This window comes from Mastomys coucha, unplaced genomic scaffold (genome assembly GCF_008632895.1).
Source record: "Mastomys coucha isolate ucsf_1 unplaced genomic scaffold, UCSF_Mcou_1 pScaffold20, whole genome shotgun sequence".
Lineage (NCBI taxonomy): Eukaryota > Metazoa > Chordata > Mammalia > Rodentia > Muridae > Mastomys > Mastomys coucha.
This window is the reverse complement of record NW_022196903.1, coordinates 78,353,067-78,380,549: the sequence shown is the minus strand read 5'-3', so window position 1 is coordinate 78,380,549 and position 27,483 is coordinate 78,353,067. Positions and strand designations below refer to the sequence as shown.

Below are 27,483 nucleotides of genomic sequence, written 5' to 3'. Positions count from 1 at the left end.
TTATAGGTGTGTTTATGTGTGTGTGTATGTGTGTGTGTTGGATAAGTTTGTAAAAATATAATTGATACTGAAAGTATTAAATCTAACATGGCATTCCACAGTTTCAGAATGGCTCCTTTTCTGAAACAGTACAAGTTTGCCTGTACTTTTTAAAGTATTCAAATGTGAACAAATAACCTAGACAGAGTTCTAGAGATAGAAGTCTGTTTTTAACGAAAGCAGTCTAAACGTTTAACAGAACAAAGTCTTAAGGTGTTAAAATACTTGGACTACTTTCTGGCATGTAGTACACGTTAGGTGGTATAGTGTACTGCTCCCTCTCTACTGCCTCTGCTGATGCTCATCCTGCTACCACTGTTACTACTGCAAGACTGCTGCTGTCTGCTCATTTGCCAGCTCTAGTTACCCAGGCTGTAACTGGGTTCATCATTTATATTTCAGCTCCACTGAAGTCGATGACATGATCCGTAAGTCTACAAACCTGTTGCTGACGAGGACTTTGAGCAACTCTCTGCAGAACGTCATTAAGAGGAAGAACATTGGCCTTACTGAGGTAAGGCAGCTCTTACCGAAGCTGGCCATGCCAGATGTCCTGCCCATGCATTTTGCCTGCCTCTGTTATTGGTGCTAGCGGCCTTAGCACTTGTGTTCCTTGGCCCATGTTAGACTTCCTTGGCTTTTATTGGTTTCAGTGTCTTCTGAATATGATTGGTAAACTGCTCTATCACTGTGCTACTTCCTTAGCAAAAGCCTAGCGATTCATGTTTGAGGATGTAGAGAGGAAGATACTGGCTTACTGCCTCTCCTGGTAAAGGGAGAAATGTCCTTCCACACAACTGTGGCATTGAAGGTTTCACTTACTGATACTTATTCCTAAAATTAGGGAATTTATGAGATTTCCTTTTCTTTGGAACTAAGGATTTCATGGTCACATCTCACCTTACATTCACTGAAGGTACTGTGTCCAAAGTGAGTTTAGGTTAGGGGAAATTTTTCTTCAGGAGGAAGACTGAAGGCTGAGTTCCTTGTAGAGCTAATGTAGATTCACTGTCAGTTCCTCTAGGAATAAAGAACATTTCTAACTGCATAAAGCCAAGGATGATGGTGAAATTCAGGAAATGATTAATGGTACCAATCCATACTAAAGACAATTGTAAGCCAGATGTCTTTCTTTCTCTGCACAGAGATAAAGAATCATGTCATATGAAGTATGACATGATTATGATGGAATTATGCTTGTAACAGTTTTTAAGAATTGAAAGCCCATATAGCTTTAGGGTTCTTTCCTTATTCTTCTGTGTTTGCTTTCTGTTGCTTGGAATGGAATTGTCATGGATTGACTTTCTTCATCTTAAAATGGCCTAGCTTTTTGCCTTAACCAGGTAGCTTCCGAACAAGGAAAGGTGGGAGTAGGGGTCAGAAACTCTTCCACTGTCATTAGATTGTATTGTTTCCTTTCTGAATCTCAATTGGGAGAGGAAGTTTATACTTTGTGAACTCTGTCTTCATAATGATTCTTTTCCCAGAATCGATTGATTTAATTATCTTGTTCCAAGAGAGGTAGACATTTTATAGTTCTGATTAGGACTGGTTTGGTGTTATAGAGCACTCAAGTGACAGGAACATACACAGCTCAGCATCCTCCTTCAGCATGTCAGCCATTCGGAGTTTAAAACTCTATCTCAGATATACCCACCAGTCTGCCTTATCTTGCTTTGGGACCACGTGATACTGCTCCTCTCTTTCTTTATGCTCTGTCCTTGTTCTCTTTTCTCTCTGGATTTCCTTGCTGCTCTCATGACTTCTTCGCTTCCACTTGTTGCATACTACCTTTTAGTTGTAGCTCCTGCTATCCATTGCTGTCTCAAAGCATGGGTGATACCTAGTTGACTCAGCAGGTGCATGACACGCTGCTTTCAGGTCTGTAGACAAAGCAACTGACGACTGTGCATGTGTGCCTTTACCCAGACTTCCTGGCTTCTAGTGCAGCCCCTCTGTTCAATAGTGTGTTCTTAGGAAATGACCGAGTTTTATGTTTAAATGGGGACAGTGGCGTCACTTCTTTCATTGGATTGTTTCAGGATTAAGTGAGCATAGTGTTTGGGCCATAGAGAATACCAGGACATTTTGGTTGTTGTTACTAATCATTCTAGGCATGCAAACAGTGCAGTAGGTTGTTTGTCTGTTTTAATTAGGAGAAACCAAATGATTTGAACAAGATATCCTACTATGACATATCAAATGTGTTGGTATCAAGATTTATTCTCAGTTACTGAGTACATATTATAAATAGTACAGTGCAATTTATTATTTGGAATGTACTATATTTTGTATCCATATTGATGTTCATATCTCTGTTTTAAGCTAAAAGACAGTGAACATGAATAATCTTAAGCTTTGCATCAGTAATTAGTTCAGCATAAGTTTTGGGATAAAAATTGAAAAAGGATTTCTTCTAAAGGAAAACTGAAATAAACTTTGTTCTTTCCTCTTTTCATTACTGGAACAATGAGAATCAAAGGCTGGTCCTGGCAGCCTTAACAAAGGAAGCTTCTACTCATGTTCATTGGGTCCGTCAAAGGGACAGGAAAGATTGATTCAGTGTGGCCACATTGGGAAGAGGAGCAAATAGATCCAGTGACTTGTGGTCTTGCTCATCACTAAGCCAGTATTTGCTGAGCTCCAGGCTCTCCTGTAGGAAGTCTGCAGTTGTCAGATTCCATGAACTTTCCTTCTAGGAGACAACTTACTCCTCTGTCTGGTACCAGCCCTTTTCTTCTCTAGCATATGGTTACTGGGGAGAAATTCTAATTCTTTGAAGTCCATTTTCTGAATAGTCTGATAGCCAAAAGGAAGATACAAGTGTCTCCCTTTAGAGTATCTTTCTTCCTTCCAGGATGGGTACATTTTCAAAATTAATTAATTTAAAATACTGTAACTGTCCTGGCAGAAATGATGGCCATGTAAGGTAGTAGACCCACAGGTGTGCTTCTGTGTCATAGCTAACATACTGACTTGGAGCTGTGACTGTAGCAACACCTAGCAGACCCAAAGCAACAGCTGCTGCTTTTTTTTTTTTTGTCATTTATACATAAAACTTGATAGCTGCATCCTGTTGTGTCTCATACAGCATATATCTCCCACCCCTGTTCCCAACAACAGGCATAGTGCTCACATTAGTTATGATAAGATACTTTATATTCAAGACAAAAATTTGAATGACACCTTGGAAATTGGAACTAGTAGTCCATTTATTCTGGTATTTTAGTTGTTTTGGTCTTGGAAATGCATAAAGTAAATAGTGGATAAAGCTTTTTGAACCTGCTGGGATGAAAGAGATAAAATCCCTTATAGTCTTAGGTTAGTTCATTTTTATGAGTGAGACTAGTGTTGCTGTTGCTTTTGGTTTTTTGTCACATTACAGATTTTGCAACTGGGAGCCATCATCAAACTATGCAACTTCTCACCTTCTAGCTTTGGGTCAACATAAGAAATTTCTGAGTGGTAAATTCTCTGCTTCTGGAAACAAGACAAAAGCAGATCTAAGAGAAATAGATGCTCATAGTAATTTATAGTTGGGAACCAAACCTGTTTGACTGTTGGGCTGATGTTGTTTAAGTGCATGGCCACATTTCTTTTCTGAAGTTGTACAGAATAGAGTACCTGACGTAGTCCCTTGGGTCCCTTGGGGACGTGTAGGGAGATCTGGGGCAGTGATCCCCACAGGGCACTCTGTGACTGTATGACTGTGGTCCCCACAGGACACTCTCTCATACTTATTCTTATACCAGCAAGGATAAATGGAAAAACTTCTTGCTCCTAGTGGGATTTGATTTGTTTATTTATTTTCTTTGAGTAAAGTTTTGTTGTTGGTGGTGGTGGTGGGTTTTTTTTTATTTTTGTTTTTTTGTTTATTGTTGTGTGTTTGTTTTTGGAGATAGGGCTTTGCTATGTAGTCAAGGCTAGATCCAAATTCTTAGGTTTCATGCTTGAGGCTCCTGACTGATTTCCTTCCTTCTTTCTTTCTTTCTCTTTTTCTTTTTTCTTTCTTTCTTTCTTTCTTTCTTTCTTTCTTTCTTTCTTTCTTTCTCTCCTTCTTTCTTTCCTTCTTTCTTCTTTTTTTTTGGGAGGGGGCGGTTTCGAGACAGGGTTTCTCCATGTAGCCCTGGCTGTCTTGGAACTCACTCTGTAGACCAGGCTGACCTCGAACTCAGAAATATGCCTGCCTCTGCCTCCCAAGGGCTGGGATTACAGGCGTGCGCCACCACCGCCAGGCTGATTGATTATTTCTAAAGTGACTTCTGTCATTTTATTGTAAGAGTTGCTGTTTACACCATAATGTTTTTCTTTGCTAGATTGCTCGCATAGGACTTTATATCAGAAATAGTGATTATCTAATCTATTGTTAATTCTGTGTCCTTGAAACAGTGTCTAGGATAGTTTGGAATGTGAGTTGGGTTTAATGATACCATGGAAGGAGCTCCAACTCTGATGGCAGTCTGTATCTCCGACTGCTTCGTTTCATCCTTAGTTCAAAGCTACCCTCCAATGCCTCTCTCTCCCTTACAAGGGTTTTTGATGCTGTTGTTCAGGAGTGGAGCTCATCAGCCTTCGGTAACAGGCAGTATTTCCTCTGAAAGTGACATGGCATGTGTTATAATCCTGGAATGTTTTAATAGTCTATTCTGTGCTTGGCAGTGAAACACTTATGGAGTGACTGACAGCCCACTCATGCAATTCATGGTGATCTCTTGTGTTGACAGATCTTTTTAAAGTCATGATAAATTACTACTGTGCCCAGCATAGCCGCCTTCTTTTTACATTTTTTTTTAAACTGCCAAAATCCTGCAAAACAGAACAATTTTCTTTTTGACTGCCACTTGTTTTTTTTTTTTTAAATTTCTATAGCATGACATGATTCCTCCTATTATTAGAATTGCATTTGATAGACAGAATGTATTCCTTATAGGTAATGCTTATTTTAAAATGAAAGTCTCCAGTTCTCCAATTTAACTCCCCTCCATTTCTGACTTTTACATGAGGACAACCTTGCCACTATCCACCTTTTATTCCTTTCATCTTTCCTGAGGGACCATTGGAAGCTAATATTTTCAGGGGAGGGGTGCCATTTTCTTTAGTGATGTAAATACCAATAAGTTGCCCCTTGCTCCAGTAAATTACCTCCCACCTAACCTGGCAAGAAATACTAACTCAGAGGGTCACAGACAGAAGATGTGGAAGCAGGCAGGAGCTTCTTGGAAGGAAGGGTTCCAGTTAAAGAAGGGGATGATGGGATTGAAATGATGTAATTGTGTGAAATTCAAACAATTTAATAAAATTTTTAGAAGAAAGATTTGATTTAGATGATTTTTATGTTAGTATGATTTTTGTTCTTTGAAAGAGAAGCAGGATTGCAAGCATATTCCCCACCACTGAGCCATACCTATAGCTCTAGAAAGAGAATATTTTTAAGGACCTTTTGTATAAGAAGAGGGAAACTAATAATAACAAAGTATGTAATGTCCATAGTGACTTTCTGTCTTAGAAGTTACTATGTGTGTTTTCCATCTGAGCAAACATACTGATAACATTGGGAAAACTTTTGTCAGGAGCAAGGATTTTGTTTTCTCTACCTTCTGTGTTCAAGTTCTTTCTTTTAGGAACTAAGGGAGTTTCACCATCAAGGATAGCATGTCTGTGTTCTTCAGGCCTAATTCTAAAATATCTTCTGCTTTTTCAACTTTGCTTTTTGTCTTACTAAATGTTTACTCATTTGATTTATTTGACAATTATGTTTCTTCTGTTGAGCCTATGATTAATACTAGTAGCTTTGGTTTTGTTTTGTTTTGTTTTTCAGATAGGGTTTGTCTGTTCAGCTCTGTCTCTTTATACCAGGCTGGCCTCCAACTCACAGATCCACCTGCCTCTGACTCTGAGTGCTGGCTCAAAGGTGTGTGCCACCACCACTTCAGTTCACCCCCCTTTTTTTTTAAAATAAATGAATATATTTACAAGTGTCACTTTAAATGGGGAAATAGATGTCCCTTGGAGGTTTGGGGTATTTTCCTTTGGGGGGCTTCCTTTAGCCTATGGAGCATCCTGCTGACAGCTCAGGTATATTTTGAGCCATCATCCATGGGTGAATGCCTGAATGAGTATTGCATGTACTTACTGTTTTCTAGCTTGTCCAGATTATCATCAATACAACACACTTGGAGAAGTCATGTAAATACCTGGAGGAATTCATCACCAATATCACTAATGTTCTTCCCGAGACGGTCCATACTACCAAGCTTTATGGTACCACAACTTTCAAGGTGAGAACACATCAGCAAGGACATGTCCTTGACAGTGCATGGACGTAGTCTGAGCCATTTCCGCAGTGGCTTTGTTGCCACAGCATGATTTATGACATGCTCTTGAGAGTGAGGGAGAGTTTGGTTTGGTCTCCATGTTACTAGAAAACGAATTTGAACATGAGGTTGATATGTGTTCAAGACAGCCGCAAAATTCCAACATTATTAGGGCGGTGTGGTTAACTTGACGTGAGTATTAACTGTAATGCTGATTTGGTAGCTCTTCTCTCCATGTCTTGCTTCTTAAATCTTAAGTTTTAGTGACAAATCCTTACCCCTAATAGTTGGCTATTTTTTAATTATAAGCCCACAGCACAATTTTTCTCTTTCAGAGAAAATGACATCTTTACAGAACAAAGGAAAGATTAGTGGTAGATGAGTTTCTGGAGCATCAACACCCACTCTTAAATCATGTGAAAATTTTCATGGATATTAATCAGAAAAATATTGTAGTTTTAAATTTTAAAAAGTGAATTTGATATATAAATGAACCTGAGTGGAGACCAGGCTGGTTGTGTTGCTCTGGCTTATCTGGAATTTTATATAGACCAGGCTGGCTTCAAACTCACAGAGATTCTGCTTGCCTCCTCCTTTTGAGTAGCTGGGGTTAAAGGACAGTACCACACACACCAGGCATGGTTTGAGTTTTGTTGTTATGTGATTGTTTTAGTTTTAAAACATGTTCTATGACACTCAAAAATCCAAAAATGGTGACAATTAGACACGAGTTTCAACCATGACTTATGTCCCTTGGTGTTTCCCTCTTCTTACCCTTTATCCTTTCTGTTTGTTGGTGCTATCTCTTAAAAATAACCACCAAAGAAGAAATCAGATTTGATCTATTTGGTGATTACAGTGTGTGAGAGAGAGGCTTTTAGAAGAACTTAACTGTTTGCTACTGTAAGAAGTATGTGCAGTATTGAAGGTAACCCATTCCTTCCATCTCTATGACAGACCAAGGGCCTTAGCATGCTTCACATCACCAATAAGATTACTCAAGGACATTCATTTCCTATCACACTCAGTTCATGCTGTTCCTTTTATATTGTTTATTAATGTCTGATTATAGCAGCCATGATACCATGGGCAGTTGGTTTCACAGTCCTCACAGCTAATCGTCACATGTCCTCCCAGAAACTTGGATCATCTCTATATTACTTACAATACTTTGACAATGTAAATGATGGTATCGTCACACTGTATTGCTTAGGGAATAATGGCAAGATTGTAATTATGCACAACTTCAGTATGAGCCCTGTTTGTTATTTTGAATAGTTTCAAACTGCTTTTAGTTTAATTCAGACATAAGGAACCTGGAGGCACAGAACACTGATGACATTAATACTGATGCATTTTTAGGAGAGATTCAGCTAATAAAGAGGCCTCCAGAGGGAGTATGGAAATGTGATAAGCTCTCTGAACTTCAGAGTGACCCAGACATTGTAGTAAGAATCAAAACTGTTCTTACATGACAGTGTTCTTAGAATGTAGATAGTGACATCATTGGAAAAATAAGTTTTTGCTGTACTGTGAAAACTAAAATTTGTTTCAAAGAATATACAGGAGTAACTATCATTCAGTGTTAGGCAGAGAATAAAGTATTGCTAAATTACATTATGAGATTCAGTAGACTGTCTTCCAGATGGAGAATATGCTGGATCAACTAATTCTCTCTCCTCAACTTGTCCCATTTGTAAAAATTCAATGGCTTTTTCCCATTATGTTTTGAAATTTGTTATTTTTAAGTATGCATGGCACTGTGTTGTTCTGGGTTTTATTTAGAAAGGAAGTTTTGATTTGTTTTTGAGATAGTGTGTTATCCTAAAACTCCCTGTGGAGTCCAGGCTGGCCTCAGACTGTAGGTAATTTTATCACCACTATGTTCTGAATGCTGGGAGTACATATGTGAGCTCCCATGTCCAGCTTGCTCTAGCATTGAGAAGGCTGAGGGAATTGAGAGCAGGTTGAAAGCCCGGGTGCTGAGCAGCCAGCCTCTTAGATGCTGAGTGGAGGAATAGCGCAGGGGACATTAAAGGTCATGTTTGCTTTTGATGGGAAACATTGATTCCTCAAAGCATGCTGAAAGCTTATTTTTACCAGAATTCAGTGTAAACAGGGCAGCTAGGAAAGCTCCATGTTGTGTGTTTTCCTAAGCTACTGTTTCCTGAAACCTTTCCCTTGTAGATGGAAACCTTTATGCTGGAAAAGAGGCAGACACATTCAGAAGGTCTTCAAGGTGTTTTCTGACAGAGTTCCCTCTTGTTTCTTCTGCCATGAGTGACATAATCCAGCTGGCATGTTTGGCTTTCTCTGCTCATAAGGTTCCTCTGTCTTTTTAAAAATAGAGACCAACGCTATTTACTAGTTCCCTTCATCATAAGTACTATTTCTACATCTCCTGTGTGACAGTCTGGTGTGTCAGAGAAAGAAATAGTCTGTTAACCTAGAGTTTCTTGGGCCCAGGGACACAAAGACTACCAGGTTCTGTAAAAAGGTGTAGTGCACTAGATGACTTCAATCCATTGTCTAGCTAGCAAGTTTAATAAAGCTGGTGTGTATCTGGTAGTCTTATAAGACTGAACAAAATAAGTTTCTCTTGGTTTTACGAAGCTAATATACTAATGAACTTATAGCTGATAAGAAGATTTGCTAGAGCCATGAACTGGGGTGTGGGGCTGGGGTGATGACCTGAAATCATGTTCAAACCCGGAATCCTTTAGATTTCTGTAGATGTGCATCCTACTAAAGGGGATAGTAAGACAATGGATTTGAGCACGTTCAGGCATGGTAAGGGGTCTACTTAGCAGTGTTGTATCAATCACTGGTAGAAGTATGAAGAGTTCCTGTGGTTAGAGGCCAGTCAATGTCTGCCCCCATAGGACATAATACATACCGTAGTTCTTATTCTGAATTTTGGTATGAAGTTTTTAATTTGGGGATGTGGTGTAGTGCTCTCATCTTTGAATGTAATAATGGTTGTTATGTCAGTGTAAATTAGTAAGTGTGGAGGCCATTGAAGTAGTCCATGTGAACAATAATGCTCATGTGGAGTGGTAGACTTAGAAGTAGGGAAATGGCTTGAAGACAGAAATAACAGGTTTTTAAAAGAAAGAAAGTAACCAAAGATAATTCTACAATTTTTGAACTGAGTGAACTCTTGAATAGTAGTAATAGTCACTGAGAAAGATAATGTCTTTTTAAAATTTTAATGAAAATATAATTATATCATTTCCCCTTCATTTTCCTCCCTCCTGTCTCTCCTATATGCAGCCCACCTCTAAATTCATGGCCTCCTCTTCTTTAGCTATTGTTGCACATATGCACACATACATGCACACACACTTGCACACACACAAGCACGCGTGTGCACACGTACACACCCACACCCACACACACACCCACACACACACACACACACACACACACACACACACAGAAATGCTTATCATGCTGAATCTGTTTAGTGTTGTCTACATGTGTATGTTTCTAGGGTTGACCACTTGGTTTTTGATAACCACTTAGAAGGCTCATCCCTACGGAAGAGTAATTCTCTCTTAGCAGTTGCTAGTTGTTTGTTGAGGTTAGGGTTTGGAGTTAGGGGTTGGGCCCATGAAATTTACCCCCAAAGCAGCGGGCTGTCAGGTAGTGTTAGAATTATTCAGGTCTTGTTTAGGCAGCCATTTTGTTGAGATATCATGGATATACCTTCCATGCCATAAAGAGGAAGGCACATTAGTCACAGCTAAGTTCCTGGTCTTCTGGTTCTTAGAATCTTTCTGCCTCCTCCCTCTCCCTGAGCTTTAGCAGGACTTGGGGTTGGGGACTCTATGGCCAGTTCTCTGCATTTTGACTAGTTGCAGACTTTTGTAATGGTCTCCTATTGCAAAAATTAAGCTTTTTGATGAGGAATGTGAGCTACACTTATCTGTAGGTATAGGGATATGTATTTAGAATATAGTTATGGATTAATAGTGGTTTAATAAAATGGTAGTAGTAGTAAGTTCTCATCCAAGATTTATAATCATTCTAGCAACGTATAGTTGGTTGTGTTCACAATATCATGCATGATTTTGCTCCTGTTTAGTAGGCCTTAAGTCCAATTATACAGTTGTTAGTTACAGGCAATATTTCATCTTTAGGAAGACCTTGCCATCTTGAATATAGCCTTGGTTCATAGGTGTCATTGTTGGGTATGTACTGATTGCTTTCCTCCCTTAGCTACTTCCATGCCACCCTCTAGTACTATGAAACATCAAAGAATATCTTTTGTTCCTACAGAGAAGAGAATAAGAGATTTGAGCAATGATAAGTTTAATATACATACTTGACTAGTGCTAGAAAGTTACTTAAAACTATCTCTTGCTTTCAAACAGCTAATGAGAGAGATGTAAGTTTTTGGAGAGTTATGAGTGAATATTTTCTGTGTGGATATTAGTTTATAATAAATTCATATTTGTAAGTTAGAAGTTCAGGAAACAGAAGTAAGTATGGTTACCATTGAACTCAATGGCACCATCAACTAGCTGAATAACTAACATTAATAGGGAATGTTGTCTAGCATGACCAGAACACTAATTACTCCTAAGCTCACACAGAGCTCTGAACAAGACCCTCAAACACACATTAGTAAAAACCAGTGATGTAGAAATCAAAACTAAACTCACTCTTAAAACATAGAATCAAGCCAATTAATGGTAATCAAGTATAGTTGGAAAACTCCTAAATATTTGAAAATTAATGAACATATTCCAAAAAAGTGGTTACAGAAAAATTCATAAATGTAATTTTAAAATATTGTAGTTGAAGGTAAAGTGAAGTTGTATATCACCAAAACTTGCATGATACAATGAAAGTATGGTTTGTAAGGACAATTGGAACTTTAAGAATTTATTTGAAAAAGAAGAACTTGTTAAATCTATCTAATACAAGCTAAACAAATAGACCATAAAAATGAAATCGGAAGCAAATAAATATGAAAATCAGTATTGGAAATAAGTGAAATCAAAAGTTGACCTTTGCCAAAAATGAAATAAAATAATTTTGAATCAGGCTAACCAAGAGGTAAGTAGGAAAAAAAAAAAACCAAAATTGCTAATGATACTACTTATCTTACCCATTTTTCCTTAAGAAAATAATAAAGGTATATTAAAAGGAATTATTTTGAAAATTGACACAAAATATAGATTACTTTCTGAGGGAAAACTGTTTTAGCCAGTGTCTTAGTTGGGGTTTTACTGCTGTGAACAGATACCATGAACAAGGCAAGTCTTATAAAGGACAATATTTAATTGAGGATGGCTTACAGATTCAGAGGTTCTGTCCATCATCATCATCAAGGTGGGAAAATGGCAGCATCTAGGCAGGCATGTTTCAGGAAGAGCTGAGAGTTCTACATCTTCATCTGAAGGCTGCTAGTGGAAGACTGTCTTCCAGGTAGATAGGAAGAGGGTCATAAAGCCCATGCCCACAGTGATGCACCTACTTAAACAAGATCACACCTACCTTCTTATAGTGGAACTCCCTGGGCCAAGCATATACAAACCATCACATCCAGCTTTTTATTATTACCACAAAATACCTGATATAATCATCTTACAAGAATTAAAGTGGGACAGCTTGGTGTACATCCTTAGTCCCAGCACCAAGAAGTAGAAACAAGAAAGGTGAAGATCTGCAGGTCACCCTTTGTGACATGGTGGGTTTAAGGCTAGAGTGGGCTTCATGAGAACTGGTATAAAAATACAATTAAAACAACAAACTACAACAATCAAAAGAGAGAAAAATTATGTCTTTAATTTGTATCTGTGTGTGTGTATATATATGTATATATATGTATATATATATGCATATTTATTTTGATTATAATAAATAATAATCAAAATAAAACTGTAAGAAAAAAAGCCACTGCCAAATGCAAGGACACCTATGTTTCGTCTAAAGCTATCTACAATGGGAGTAGTGCATTTTATGTTCAGACATTCCATTTTCAGGTAATGTTAATGATAGATGCACATATCCTCATAGTCCGGAGGAGAGCACTGGAGTCCCTGGAGGTGGAGTTACAGATCTGCCTGGCATGGTTCTTGAAATGAACTCTGGTTCTCATGAAAAGTAACAAGTGCTCCTAACTGCAATCTCCCTGTTGTCAAAAGAAGTTTATTTTAGCTTATAGTTTGGGAGGTTTCAGTCCTTAATCCATTGGCTTAAGTGCTTTGCCCTTGTGGCCTGGCACAATACATATACAGAGTACAAGAATTTGGGGAAGAGGCTGCCTGCTCCAGTGTGGCCAGAAAGAAAATAAAAATGATTCAGGAAGGATCCAGGGTCTTCTTTTCCTTTTCAAAATATATGTATCCAGTGATGTAATTTCTTCTCAGTAACTCCATCTCCTCAAGATCCTACCTTTCCCCAGTATTCCTCAAGATTGAGGACCAAACCGTTAACATGAGGCTTGGAGAAGATCTGTATTATGAATGGTCTATCATTACTCATATTTGGCTATGTAGATAATCTGAATATCTTTACCTTTTATAGAAACTGGGTAAATAATTGATAGCCATGTAATATTGAACATAGCTGATGAAATGGGCTCACTGGTGAGTTCTGTGAAAAATTAAGCATGATGTTATATCCATTTTTTCTAATGTGTTTCTAGAAAGTTATAGAAGAAAAATCCTATCAGTGTCATTTTGTGAGGTCCAGTTGTCACAAACATGAACAAAACCTTCATAAACTAGCAAGTGTGTTGTGGATAAGGGCTACTTCTTGTAGGTCCACAAATATGGATTCACACTCTGACAGCATTCAGTGAAAGTCATCATATCAAACAGACCCAAAAGAAAAGCTATATTAGTAGGTGAAGAAAAACTCATTTAAGCTAAATTGTCAACAAGCAAAAATCAAGACAGAGATGGGGATACTTCTTCTACCTTATTAGAAATATCTATAAAACTCACACAAACATCGGCACATTTAATGGTGAGAAGCCAGATGCTTTCCCGCTAAGATCATGAACAAGAAAGCAGAGCTTCCCTCCTTTCCCACTTCTCTCCAGCATCTAGCAGTACAAAACAAGGAGAGCTGTGTGGAGAGGGAAGGAAGAAAGAAAGCTGTTGCTAAATAACACAAGTGGCTGTAGAAAGTCTTAGGGAAATAACAGAGCAATGAAAAGAACTGATTACATTAAGGTTCAGGATACAGGTTAGCATAAAAGCCATTTCCTTTTCTTCATATTTGTAGTGACCAACTAGAGTTTGAAAAACAACAACCACAATTCTATTTATATTAATAACCAGAAGTAAAACTATAGTACTTAATTATTAGTGTAACAAAATATAATTCCTATATGATGAAAACTATAAAACTCTGATGAAAGATACCAATGATCTAAGTACTTTTCTATTTATATGAGTGAGGACAATGTTATCTGTCTTTCTTGGTTTCTCTTTTTTTTTTTAATGAGGATTTTTTTTTATTAGATGTTTTTTATTTACAATATCTCCTTCCCCAGGTTCTCCTCAAAAAAAAAAAAAAAAAAAAAAAAAAAAGAAAGAAAAAAAGAAAAAAAGAAAAAAGAAAAAGAAAAAGAAAGTAAAATAAGAAAAAAAAAACCACCCCCAAACTAAAACAATCCACTGTTTCCTTCCCCTCCCCCTGCTTACCATCCCACCCCCTTCTGCTTACTGGCCCTGGCATTCCCCTACACTGGGGCATAGAACCTTCCCCAGGGCCAAGGTCCTCTTCTCCCATTGATGACCTGCTTGACCATACTCTGCTATATACATGCTGCTAGAGCCATGAATCCCCCCATGTGTACTCTTTGGTTGGAGTTTTAGTCCCTGGGAGCTCTGAGGGTACTAGTTAGTTCATATTGTTGTTCCTCCTAAGGGGGTGCAAATCCTTCAGCTCCTTTCTCTAGCTCCTTCATTGGGGACCCTGTACTCAGTTCAATGGATGGCTGTGAGCTTCAACTTCTGTATTAGTTGGGTATGTGAGAGCCTCTCAGGAAACAGCTATATCAGGCTGGATTGTCCTTCCTTCAGTCTCTGCTCCATAGTTAGTCTCTCCAACTCCTTCCATGGGTATTTTGTTCCCCCTTTTAAAAAGGAATGGAGTATCCACATTTTGGTCTTCCTTCTTCTTGAGTTTCTTGTGGTTTGTGGATTGTACTTTGTGTATTCCGATCTTCTGGGCTAATATCCACTTATCTGAGAGTACATGCCATGTGTGTTCTTTTGTGACTGGGTTATATACTCAGGATAATATTCTCCAGATCCATCCATTTTCCTAAGAATTTCATAAGTTCATTATTTTTAATGGCTAAGTAGTACTCCATTGTATATATGTAATACAATTTCTGTATCTATTCTTCTGTTGAGGGACATCTGGCTTGTTTCCAGTTTCTGGCTATCATAAATAAGGCTGCTATGAACATGGTGGAGCATGTGTCTTTATTACATGTTGGAGCATTTTCTGGGTATATGCTCAGGAGTGGTATAGCTGGGTCCTCTGGTGGTACTATGTCCAATTTCCGGAGGAACTGCCAAACTGATTTCCAGAGTGGTTGTACTAGCTTGCAATCCCACCAACAATGAAGGAGTGTTCCTCTTTCTCCACAACCTCCCCAGCATCTGCTGTCACCTGGGTTTGCAGCCCCTTAAGACGAACAACAATATGAACTAACTAGTACCCTCAGAGCTCCCAGGAACTAAACCACCAACCAAAGAGTACACATGGTGGGACCAATGGCTCCAGCAGCATATGTATAGTAGATGATGACCAAGTTAGTCATCAATGGGAGGAGAGGCCCTTGGCCCTGTGAAGGCTCTATGCCCCAGTGTAGGGAAATGCCAGGGCCAGTAAGCAGGAGTGGTTGGGGTGGTAAGAAGGGGTGTGGGGGAGGAGGGAGGGACCAGGGGTTTGTTCTTGTTGTTGTTTTCTGTTTTGTTTTGTTTTGTTTTTGGAGGGGAAACTAGGAAAGGAGATACTGTATGACATGTAAATAAAGAAAATATCTAATAAAAAATAAATTAAAAAAAAAGACAACGAAAAAAAAAGAAAGATAAAAGACAATGTAATAGAGAATGGAGTGGAATTTCCTTTTCACCGAACAATCCTGGGCATCTGTGAAAACAGCAAAAACTATATGCGTCTCAGATGCTGAATTTACATCTATCATTAACATTACCTGAAAATGTAATGTTTGAACATAAAATGCACTATTCCCATTGCAGATAGTTTTAGAGAAAACATAGGTGTCCTTGCATTTGGCAGTGGCTTTTTTCTTACAGTTTTATTTTGATTAGTTTTATTTATAAGTGTGTGTGTGTGTGTGTGTGTGTGCGCGCGCGCGTGCTCGAACACGTGCATGTGTGTGTCTCACTGTGTGTGTGTGTTTCTATGTGAATTAATGCCACACAGATGTGTATGCCTTTGGGGGCTAGAAGAGAGTGGCAGGTTCCCAGGAGCTGGGGTTAAAGATGGTTGTGGGTACTGCAAACCAACTCGTATCCTCTGGGAGATCAGCCAGTATAGAGCCTTCTTTGCAGTCACACATTTAACAACTTTTCTAGATACAATAAAAGATAAATTAGATTTCACTAATAATGAAAACTTTTAAACTGGATTTACAAGTGCATGCACATAATCACAGCATTCCAGAAGCCAATGCAAGAGAATGGCTGTGAGCTTCAGGCTATCTTGGGTTCCATAGTGAGTGTGAGACTGCCTTTATGTTCCTGCCATCTCAAAATAAGACTAACATAAAACTACTAAATATTTGTTCTGAGAAAGACACTGTTTAGAGGAAAAGACAACACAAGTTCTTAGTAAAGAAATAATGAAACATAGGCAAATAAAAACAAAGACATCCACTAAGTGTACTGGAGAAATGGCTTAGGAGTTAAGAACATTTGCTCTTCTTGGAGGGGACCTGGGTTTCATTCCCTTAGGATTCCAGGGGACTGACACCCTCTTCTGGGTTCCACAGTAACAGCTCATTCATGGTGAATATATGTACCTGTATACAGACAGACAGATAGGTATACAAAATAAATCAATCTTTAAAAACACATTGAAATAAGCAAATGTCATGAACAAATTCATCACTAAAGACGATCTCCAGATGCCAATATTAATCTGAGAAGATATTCTGTACTGTGCCATTAGGAAATTATAAGTTTAAATACTGTGAAATACCTTATACACCTAGCAACATCAAATTCTCATAATGGCAACCTATGTGATCCTTTTGGAAGACTTTTTTTTTTCCAGTTTACAAAGCTAAACAGTCTTGATATGAGCTGCAGCTATAGCACCTGCTTAATATTACTTGATTGTGTTGAAACTATTTCGGCAACAATATGCAGAAACCTAATGGCTATTACAGTCTTTTCCATGATTGCCAAAACTTATATGCAACCACAAAATCAAGTGACTGTGCAAACTTGATAGACTTATCTAATAAAGCAGCATTTAGTGTTGAAAAGGAAAGAACTCTTGATACACAAAAAGATGTGCAAAACGAGAGAAGCAAATCCAAAAGGGCTGCATACTGCCTATTTCCAGGCAGCTGATATTATGAAAAAGGTGCAACTGGGCATGGCACCGGCTGCACAACTGCGATCTGAGTTCAGAAGCCCAGCACCTTCATCACAGCGGAGAGTGATGATGTGCAGGTGAACTCTACCGTAACAGCACCACAGACAGTCACATCTCTGGGTTTTGTTGGCTAGACAGCCTATTAGTCGGTGAGCTCTGGGTTCAAATTTTAAAACTGATTTAAAGCTAATAACTAACATGCCTGAAACTATAAAACAGTTAGAAGAAATCAAAGTAGCCCTGTCTTGTGCAGAGGTTTTAGGAGTGACCATAAAAGTACAGGCAAGAAAATTTAAAATAAAAGAGGTTGCACCAAACTAAAGATAGTCTTCCTAAGCAATACAGAAAGTCTCCAGAGGCAAGAGACTGCCCAAAGTACTGAGAGAACATAGTTCTAATGAAGGCATCAGTTCTCAAATAAAACTAATGGACCAATTTAAAAATGATCTAAGGAATTTCATTAAGACATACAGATGGCTAACAGACATATGACAAATTGCTGAACCTTGCTATCACAAGAGAAATGCAAATCAAAATACAGTGAGATATCCCCTTTTACCTGGTCGAATACATATTATAAATAATGTAAATGAAGAGAATACATACAAAAGTAAAGATTAGCTATTAGGGAAAAGCATTGTAGAAGATCCTTAAGAATTAAAAGTCGAAACCCTGTATGCTTTAGTAACTATGTTGTGTATTCTTGCATACCTGGCCTCCATAGCCAAGATAAGGAGTCAACCCACCAATCACCAGTGGATGCATGAAATGTGGTGTGGAAACACAATTGAAAAGTATATATTGCCTTATGAAAAAGCCATTCTTATGATTTGTAGTATCTTGGATAGTCCTAGAAGATATTGTGTTAAGTGAAATAAACATAGATAAACAAATATTACATGATCTTAATTCCATATTGAATCTAAAAATATTTAATTCACATAAGTAAAGCAGAACATGGCCACTGAGAACTTTGATAGTGGTTAAGACATTTTGGTTAAAGCACACAAAAGTTTTAAGCAGTTCAAGAGCTCATTCTATAACAGGTAGCTATAAGTAATAAATGTATTGTATCTTGAAAACTTCTGGAAGGACCTGTTTTTGAAGTTTTCACCACAATAATAACAAATATTTAAGGTAACGTTTACCATTCTGCGCTTGCTTGGGTATGCCATTTGCTCATTACGTTACTGCACTCTCTATGTCCTCTCCACATCCAGCATACCATGTTAAAGATGACAAATATGTATGATAGTGTCATTTAATAAATTTGAAAGCATTCTTCTTGTAAGTCAATACCATCTTTGGCTATACTATAAACTCAAAATAATGCATAATTTAAGTAAGAGAAAATATAGAAAAGGATAATAAGTTAAAGACATTTAACAGTTGGAAGTTACAGAACTTTGACCTTCAAGCAATGATTCCAGTTATGGCTTTTAGATTTCTGCCTTGGTCTGAAAAGAACAGGTGAGTAGTATGGAAAATTCCAAGTCCACATCTCAGCCTTATGCTTTCAACATGACTGTGGGTCAGAGGTGCCCGTGAAGCAATCAGATTCATAGACCATGAAGTAGAATGTATTTTGAGTAGATCTGTGTTGAAGACAGACCCAGAAACCATAGAAAATAATTAAATTACTGAGAGAAATTGAGATGATTTGAGACTAGAGTGACTACAAGCCATGGGTGAGACATACAGTGAAGGTTGTGAGAGGGAGATTATTAAGGTAGAGTGTTCAGTAGAAATGAAACCAGCTCAGACTGGAAGATGAGTATCAGATGTGGTAGCAAGTTGTTTATTGCATTTTTTAGTATTAGTATCCTGATTGGTTTGTCTATAATGCATTTTCATTTTCCTAGAAAAACAAGTTCAACAATTTTCCTAGAGCCTTTAGTAAAGTAGTGTGTAAATGAATCTCTTACACAGGGCAACACAATTGCATGTGATGTCGGCACTGTTCAGTGCTGTTTTGGTATCTCTTTCAGGATTGTGCTGAATAGAACATATTTCATGGCACAGGTATATTAGCCTTGAACAAGCCTTATGGTGAAGAATGCATAGGGCTTTCAAAGTCACCAGTGAGAGCTTATTAAGTTACAACCTAGGCATGTTTACCAGCAGCTGAAGGAACTAGAGGATGGAGGAAGCTTGGGAATATGTAAAGGAGCCTTTTTGGAGTCACACAAAGAGAAAAAGGGGAGTCAAATTCTTAGAGTAAATTTACTTTTTAACAGAAATGAGAAAATAAAAGGAAATAGACTACAGGGTGTGTGTGAATAGATTTTCCTTATCTAGTGGAGAAAAAGAATAGCTTTTTTTGCAGATCATTCAGCCTTCCTCTCAGAAGAGTGAGGGAAACAGTGAATATATGTAAAGAAGTGATTAGGAAAGGTAACTTTGTGCTTTGTGAAAGAGAAGTGTTCCTGGAAGCTGATGTCACTCAACACTCAGAGCTGTGTTCCTAAGTGGGCATAGACATGTGGTAGCTCCATGACATACGTGTTTGCCCTTTTCACCCCAGCCATATCAATGTGTTCTTAAATTTAAATATCATTTCCCAGGATGCTCGACATGCAGCTGAAGAAGAGATATATACAAACCTAAATCAGAAGATTGATCAGTTTCTGCAGCTGGCTGACTACGACTGGATGACAGGCGACCTAGACAACAAAGCCAGTGATTACCTAGTAGACCTCATTGCCTTCCTTCGGAGCACCTTTGCCGTGTTCACACACCTTCCTGTAAGTGATAGTTCCTCAATTTTCCCTTCAAAGTTGGAAAATCATGTCTTACCCTATAGCTTTACTTAAGTTCTCATTTCTGATTTAAGTTGCCAGCACCCTCTTTAATGCCCAAGAGCACCTACTGGCTGTATAAATCCCTACATGGATTTTGAGGCCTCCCATATCATTTGTTTCAAAGATTTCTGCAGTTTGTCTATATTCTCAGGTCTTCCTTCAAAGTGCAAAGTCATTATTACTGGACATGAAAAATACCTTGTAAAGAGTGTAAGGAGACTTGCCAGTTAACATTTAAAGTCTGTTTCTTTTAGTTTTAGAACATCTTTTGATATTTTTTTTTTTATGAGTTGAAATTCTTTGATCAACTTTCCTATCTTTTTATCTAGTTTGTAGTTATTTTCTTGATTATATCAGTCACAATCATTTCAAGTTATGTTTATTTAACTTATTGTTTATGTACCTAGTGATGGATTTGATTTTTAGTGAAATGTCCATGTTTCTTCCTGGTATTTTTTTGTTTGTTAGACACTGTTTTTAAACTGCATAGATTCTGCAGTCTCTGGATGGCCTTTCCTTCAGTCTCTGCTCCACACTTTGTCTCTGTAACTCCTTCCATGGGTATTTTGTTCTCCTTTCTAAGAGGGACCAAAGTATCCACACTTCCTTCTTCTTGAGCTTCATGTGGTCTGTGAATTGTATCTTGGTTATTCCAAGCTTCTGGGCTGATATCCTCTTATCAGTGAGTGCATACCATGTGCTTTCTTTTCTCTTTTCTTTCTTTTTTGTTTGTTTTTTGTTTGTTTGTTTCAAGACAGGGTTTCTCTCTGTAGTCCTGGAGTACACTCTGTACACCAGGCCGGCCTTGAACTCAGAAATCCACCTGCCTCTGCCTCCCAAGTGCTGGGATTAAAGATGTGCGCCACTACCGCCCGGCACCGTGTGCTTTCTTTTGTGATTTCTTTCTTCAGAGATTTGAAGTTCTTGTCATACAGATCTTTTACTTGCTTAGTTAGAGTCACACCAAGGTATTTTATATTATTTGTGACTATTGTGAAGGGTGTTTTTTCCCTAATTTCTTTCTCAGCCTGTTTATCCTTTGAGTAGAGGAAGGCCACTGTTTTGTTTGAGCTAATTTTGTATCCAGCTACTTTGCTGAAGTTGTTTTTCAGGTTTAGGAGATCTCTGGTGGTATTTTTGGGGCCACTTAAGTATACTATCTTATCATCTACAAATAGTGATATTTTGACTTCTTCCTTTCCAATTTATATCCCTTTGACCTCTTTTTGTTTTCTAATTGCTCTAGCTAGGACTTCAAGTACAATATTGAATAGGAAGGAAGAGATTGGGCAGCCTTGTCTAGTCCCTGATTTTCATGAGATTGCTTCAAGTTTCTCTCCACTTAGTTTGATGTTGGCTACTGGTTTGCTGTATATTGCTTTTACTATGTTAGGTGTGGGCCTTGAATTCCTGATCTTTCCAAGAGTTTTATCATGAAGGGGTGTTGGATTTTGTCAAATGCTTTTTGAACATCTAATGAAATGATCATATGTTTTTTTCTTTAAGTTTGTTTATACAATGGGTTATGTTGAAGGATTTCCATATATTGAACCATCCCTGCATCCCTGGGATGAAGCCTACTTGATCTTGATGGATAATCGTTTTGATGTGTTCTCGGATTCTGTCTGTGAGAATTTTATTGAGTATTTTTACATCAATATTCATAAGGGAAATTGGTCTGAAGTTCTCTTTCTTTGTTGGGTCTTTGTGTGGTTTAGGTATCAGAGTAATTGTGTCTTCATAGAACAAATTTGGTGGAATACCTTCTGTTTCAATTTTGTGGAATAGTTTGAGAAGTATTTGTATTAGGTCTTTAAAGGTCTGATAGAATTCTGCACTAAACCCATCTCGTCCAAGGCTTTTTTTTGGGGGGGGGGGTTGGGAGACTATTAATGACTATTTCTACTTCTTTAGGGGTTATGGGATGGTTTTGATCATTTATCTGATCCTGATTTAACATTGGTACCTGGTATCTGTCTAGAAAATTGTCCATTTCATCCAGATTTTTCAGTTTTGTTGAGTATAGGCTTTTGTAGTAGGATCTGATGATTTTTTGGATTTCCTTGGTTTCTATTGTTATGTCTGCCTTTTCATTTCTGATTTTGTTGATTTGGATACTGTCTCTGTGCCCTCTGGTTAGTCTGATTAAGGTTTTATCTATCTTGTTGATTCTCTTAAAGAACCAACTCCTGGTTTGGTTGTTTCTTTGTATGGTTCTTTTTGATTGCACTTGGTTGATTTTAGTCCTGAGTTTGAATATTTCCTGCCATCTAATCCTCTTTGGTGTATTTGCTTCTTTTTGTTCTAGATCTTTCAGATGTGCTGTAAAGCTGCTAGTGTATGCTCTTTTCAGTTTCTTTTTGGAGGCATTCAGAGCTAAATCTTCCTCTTAGCACTCCTTTCATGGTCCTATAAGTTTGGGTATGTTGTGGCTTCATTTTCATTAAACTCTAAAAAGTCTTTAATTTTTTTCTTTATTTCTTCCTTGATCAACTTATCATTGTATAGTGTGTTGTTCAGCTTCCACATGTATGTGGGCTTTCCATTGTTTATGTTGTTATTGAAGACCAGCCTTAGTCCATGGTGATCTGTTAGGATGCATGGGATTATTTCTGTCTTCTTGTATCAGTTGAGACCTGTTTTGTGACCAATTATATGGTTAATTTTGAAGAAGATACCATGAGGTTATGAGAAGACCGTATTTCTTGTTTTAGGATAAAATGTTCTATAGATATCTGTTAAATCTATTTGGTTCATAGCTTCTGTTAGTTTCATTGTGTCTCTGTTTAGTTTCTGTTTCCATGATCCGTTCATTTCTGAGAGTGTGGTGTCGAAGTATCTCCCTATTATTGTGTGAGGTACAATGCTTTCTTTGAGCTTTAGTAAAGTTTCTTTTATGGATGTGGGTGCCCTTGCACTTTGAGCATAGATGTGCAGAATTGAGAGTTCATCTTGGTAGATTCTTCCTTTGACCAGTATGAAGTGTCCTTCCTTATCTTTTTTGATAACTTTTGGTTGAAAGTTTATTTTATTCGATATTAGGATGGCTACTCCAGCTTTTTTCTTGGGATTATTTGCTTGGAAAATTGTTTTCCAACCTTTTACTCTGGGGTAGTGTCTGTCTTTGTCACTGAGGTGCGTTTCCTGTATGCAGAAAAATGTTGGGTCCTGTTTATTTTATCCAGTCTGTTAGTCTGTATCTTTTTATTGGGGAATTGAGTCCATTGATATTAATAGATATTTAGGAAAAAAATTGTTGCGTCCTGTTATTTTTGTTGTTGTTGTTAGAGGTTAGAATTATGTTTTTATGGCTATCTTCTTTTGGATTTTTTAAAAGAAGATTATTTTCTCGCTTTTTCTAGGTTGTAGTTTCCCTCCTTGTGTTGGAGTTTTCCATTTATTATCCTTTGAAGGGCTGGATTTGTGGAGAGATATTGTGTAAACTTGGTTTTGTCATGGAATATCTTGTTTTCTCCATTTATGGTAATTGAGAGTTTTGCTGGGTATAGTAGCCTGGGCTGGCATTTGTGTTCTCTTAGTGTTTGTATGACATCTTCCCAGGATCTTTCATAGTCTCTGGCGAGAAGTGTGGTGTAGTTTTGATAGGCCTGCCTTTATATGTTACTTGACCTTTTTCCCTTACTGCTTTTAGTATTCTTTCTCTGTTTAGTGCATTTGGTGTTTTGATTATTATGTGAGGGGAGGAATTTTTTTCTGGTCCAATCTATTTGTTGTTCTGTAGGCTTCTTGTATGTTCATGGGCATCTCTTTCTTTAGGTTAGGGAAATTTTTTTCTATAATTTTGTTGAAGAAATTTACTGGCCCATCACGTTAGGAATCTTCACTCTCTTCTATACCTATTATCCTTAAGTTTGTTTTCTCATTGTGTCCTGGATTTCCTGGATGTTTTGGGTTAGGAGCTTTTTGCATTTTGCATTTTCTTTGATTGTTGTGTCAATGTTTTTTATGGTATCTTCTGAGCCTGAGATTCTCTCTTTTATTTCTTGTATTCTCTTGGTGATGCTTGCATCTATGGCTCCTCATCTCTTATCTAGGTTTTCTATCTCCAGGGTTGTCTCCCTTTGTGATTTCTTTATTGTTTCTACTTCCATTTTTAGATCCTGAATGGTTTTGTTCAATTGCTTCACTTATTTGGTTGTGCTTTCCTGTAATTCTTTAAGGGATTTTTTTTATGTTTCCCCTTTAAGGTCTTCTACCTGTTTACCTGTGTTCTCTTGTATTTCTTTATAGGAGTTATGTCCTTCTTAAAATCTTCTATCAGCATCATGAGATGTGATTTTAAATCCACATCTTGCTTTTCTGGTGTGTTGGGGTAGCCAGGACTTGCTGTGGTGGGAGACCTGGGTTCTGATGATGCCAGGCAGCCTTGGTTTTTGTTGGTAAGCTTCTTGCATTTGCCTTTCGCCATCTGGTTATCTCTGCTGTCAGATGGTCTTGCTGTCTCTGGCTGGAGCTTGTCCCTACTGTTGATCTATAATCCTGTGTCAGCACACCTGGGAGACCATCTCTCTCCTGGTGGAACTTGTGTACAGAGGGCTCTGGACCAGCCCAAGCTCCTGGGTGCAGATGGAGGATAGGAAGGATTCTGTCCCAGCTGTTCCACTGTTCCTGGACCCCCTGTGCTCCTCCTCACTGGTAGTTATTGGAGAGCAAGTGGCTATCTCATCTCTGAGCCTGGGAGTGAAAGCATTCCTGAGAGAACAGTTCTCTCCTGGTGAGACCTGTGTACAGAGGGCTGCAAAGCAGCCTCAGTTCCCCGGGTGCAGATGTCTGCTGGACAGGCTGGAATTCTTACGTTGGACCTAACTAATTACCCCTGTGATGGCAGGAAATGGCTCCTGGAGGTGATGGCCTTGGGCAGGGGCTTTCATGAGTAAATGTAGAGATCTTTATGTTTCTGCTATCATAATAGAATACCTCAGGAATACATCTATTCTAAAGTTGCAGATGAGCTCCCAACTGACACCAAACCTGTTTTCAACTGCATCTTGTATTTCCCAGGTTCTAGTACTGGAAGAGATAACATTCTGTTGTTTATGAGCTACCTGTTTATGCCATTCTTGCATTGATAAACTACCTGTTCTGTGTTGTTTTAATACCCTGTCTCAAATGGATTTAAAAAGCAGCCTATCAGAGGTTCTTACACATTTGTCCTCTGGTGAGTCTCTATGTCTGAGCCACTGTGAGACTTTGGAAAATCTCACTCTGTCCTTCAAAGGTTTGGCATAAACCTTTATTTTCCTGAGCTGTTAAGCTTTAGAATTCAACAAATGCTGTAATGGAAAGCTTGGTTCTCAGACCTCTAATTTTAACACTCTAGCCCTTTGAAATAAAGAAAACTTGTCTTAGCTGTGTAATAACTATTCTCTTCCTTGGACCCTGAGACCTGATTCTGCTTCTCTGTTTATTGCCTATGCTGGGGTTTGGCCAGTACTGCCAAGGACAGCTGGTGACCCTCAGATGACTTTTAAAAGGTGCGGCCTTTTCTATAATTCTCCTCTTTTTAGTCGTCTTTGTTCATAGTCTTCTGATACCTTTAAAGAAAAAAATTGTGTTTTTTACTTCTCCTAGTTGTGCTTAGTAGGAGGATTAAGTTGCAGAAAATTATACTGTTTTATCCCCCTTCACTCTAACAACAAGACAAGGCAAAGCGACCAAATAACACAAATATGAAAAATACACCAGAGCTGCAGATATGGGAGGTGGCTCAGAGCATGCACTGTCCTTGCAGAGTACCTGGGTTTGGTTCCTAGTACCCACATGTTGGTTTACATTTCTGGCTTCTGTGCCCTAGGAACACACACAATGCCCTTACATGCATGCAGGCAAAACAGTTGTAAACATAGCATAAAAATAAATAAATCTTTAAAAAATACAAAGTAAGCTCACAATTATGGTTAAAATTAATTATAATAGAAAGTCAATCATAAGTGTTGTGAGAAAGAAATTTAGTGACTACTATCTAGGATTTATTATAGAAATGCAAGGGTGGTTCCAGATTTAAAGAAAAAAAAATCTCTTAATATTTGACCTTCTCAATAACTGTGTAAATGAGAGAAAACTATCTTGAAGTATTTTATAAAGACATTATATAACATACACTCTCTGTTCTTGATTTAAAAATAAAAATCAGTAAAACATAAGCAAATACTGTTTTAATAATAGGATTAAACATGTTTATTTAAAATTTAGCAGGTAATGTAAATTTAACAGGGTTATACTAAACACATGAATTTATATTAACATCAGAGGTTACAAATGCTTATTATCACCATTTATTTAAGAAGTTTTATTAAATAAGTAAAGTTTCCTAAGAACAAATTATAATTGTAGTGATTGGCCATGTTTTTATACGGCTGTAACATATCTGAGTAAATTATGAGAGAGAGATATTTCTTTCTATGTACATTTATTAAATAATTAGTAGAGATAATGTGAAGAATCTCTCATAGAGTAACATACAAGTGTACCACGGTGGGAATATTTTGTGGCTCAGAGAACCTTTTCAAGACCAATCAAATGCCAGGTGAATTTCATAAGAAAATGTATTAATTAAATAATTCTAAAATTGACACTAAAGCAAAATTAGACACTATTTACTAAAAGTGTAACAATTAAGTGTGGTCTTTACCTACTAGATCCAAAATTCTATAAAGCAAAATAAGCAATAGCCTTTTGAACTAGGATAGACTAATGTTAAAAGAGTAGCATGTAAAAACCTGTAAGAATTTTAAGATCTGTGAAACAATTTTTTCTCCATAAAAATAATTTTCAATAAAGTTGTCTCTCCCATTGGATGAAGATAATATTAAGACCTTGCTTTGACAGTGAATTCTATATTGAGTAAATATTTGATTTTTTTTCCCTAAGGAAATATTGAGAAAACAAGATACTGGTAAGTATTTTATGGTCAGTGTTCTGAAGTTGACACCAGTGTCTGATGTTACCAGAAAAAAAGACATAATTTGTATGCTCACTGTTGAACAGGAAGTGAGGAAATGGAGTGCATGCTCGTGGTGAGAGTGATTGTGGTGTGTGCTTCCAGTAGAACCTGTCCTACATAATGTAAATACAGAAAATATCCAATAAAAGTTAAAAAAAGGAAAACCACTTGTTCTACAACCAAATACACAGCTGATGGAGAGGCTGTCAGAGATCATACTTGAAACTTAGAAAAAGTTATAAAAGGTCGATATTGTTTGAGCTAATTTTTAGTGCACATCTACACCCACTAATAGCTATGTTCTATGTAGGATTATATAATCCCAGGTTTAATTATATGTTTCTATGTATAGCTTTTGGATTTTTATTTGATTTTTTTCTGACTTTTATTTTTTTTTCTATGTGACTCATTTGATGTCCTTTTAATGTTGGTAGTAGGTAGGCAATACTTAGAAGTACATTTATCTCTAGAATTTTCTGTCTTTAAGAGATAATTTTATATTTATTTAAAATAACACTTTATTGAAAATGGATTTTTTTTAAATCATTTTATATTTTGCGTTCCTTTGGCTGGGTGTGGTGATGGTGGGTGTGAGTGGATTGTACAGTGGATCTTCCATAAGGAAGAGGTGCAGATTCAAAGGTCTTTGAAGAATCTCAAGGATTGCTCTGCTCTCTAAGTGCTGCTCACACTTATTCCCCTGTCTCAAAAGCAATTCTCTAGGTGCTCTGGCCAGGCACTGTGTGGCAAGACGAGCTATGTC

General features: G+C 37.6%; 1 protein-coding gene across 2 annotated transcripts in view; it reads left to right on the top strand.

The window, feature by feature from the left end:
* Nucleotides 1–27,483, top strand: part of Exoc6b (exocyst complex component 6B) — a 472,818-nt gene that overhangs the window by 242,753 nt on the left and 202,582 nt on the right. For both annotated transcript variants that reach the window (XM_031382365.1, XM_031382364.1), the window contains exons 16-18: nucleotides 442–553; nucleotides 6,183–6,317; nucleotides 19,520–19,699. In XM_031382365.1, coding sequence (XP_031238225.1) covers nucleotides 442–553; nucleotides 6,183–6,317; nucleotides 19,520–19,699 — 427 coding nt within the window. The remainder of the gene's footprint in view (nucleotides 1–441; nucleotides 554–6,182; nucleotides 6,318–19,519; nucleotides 19,700–27,483) is intronic.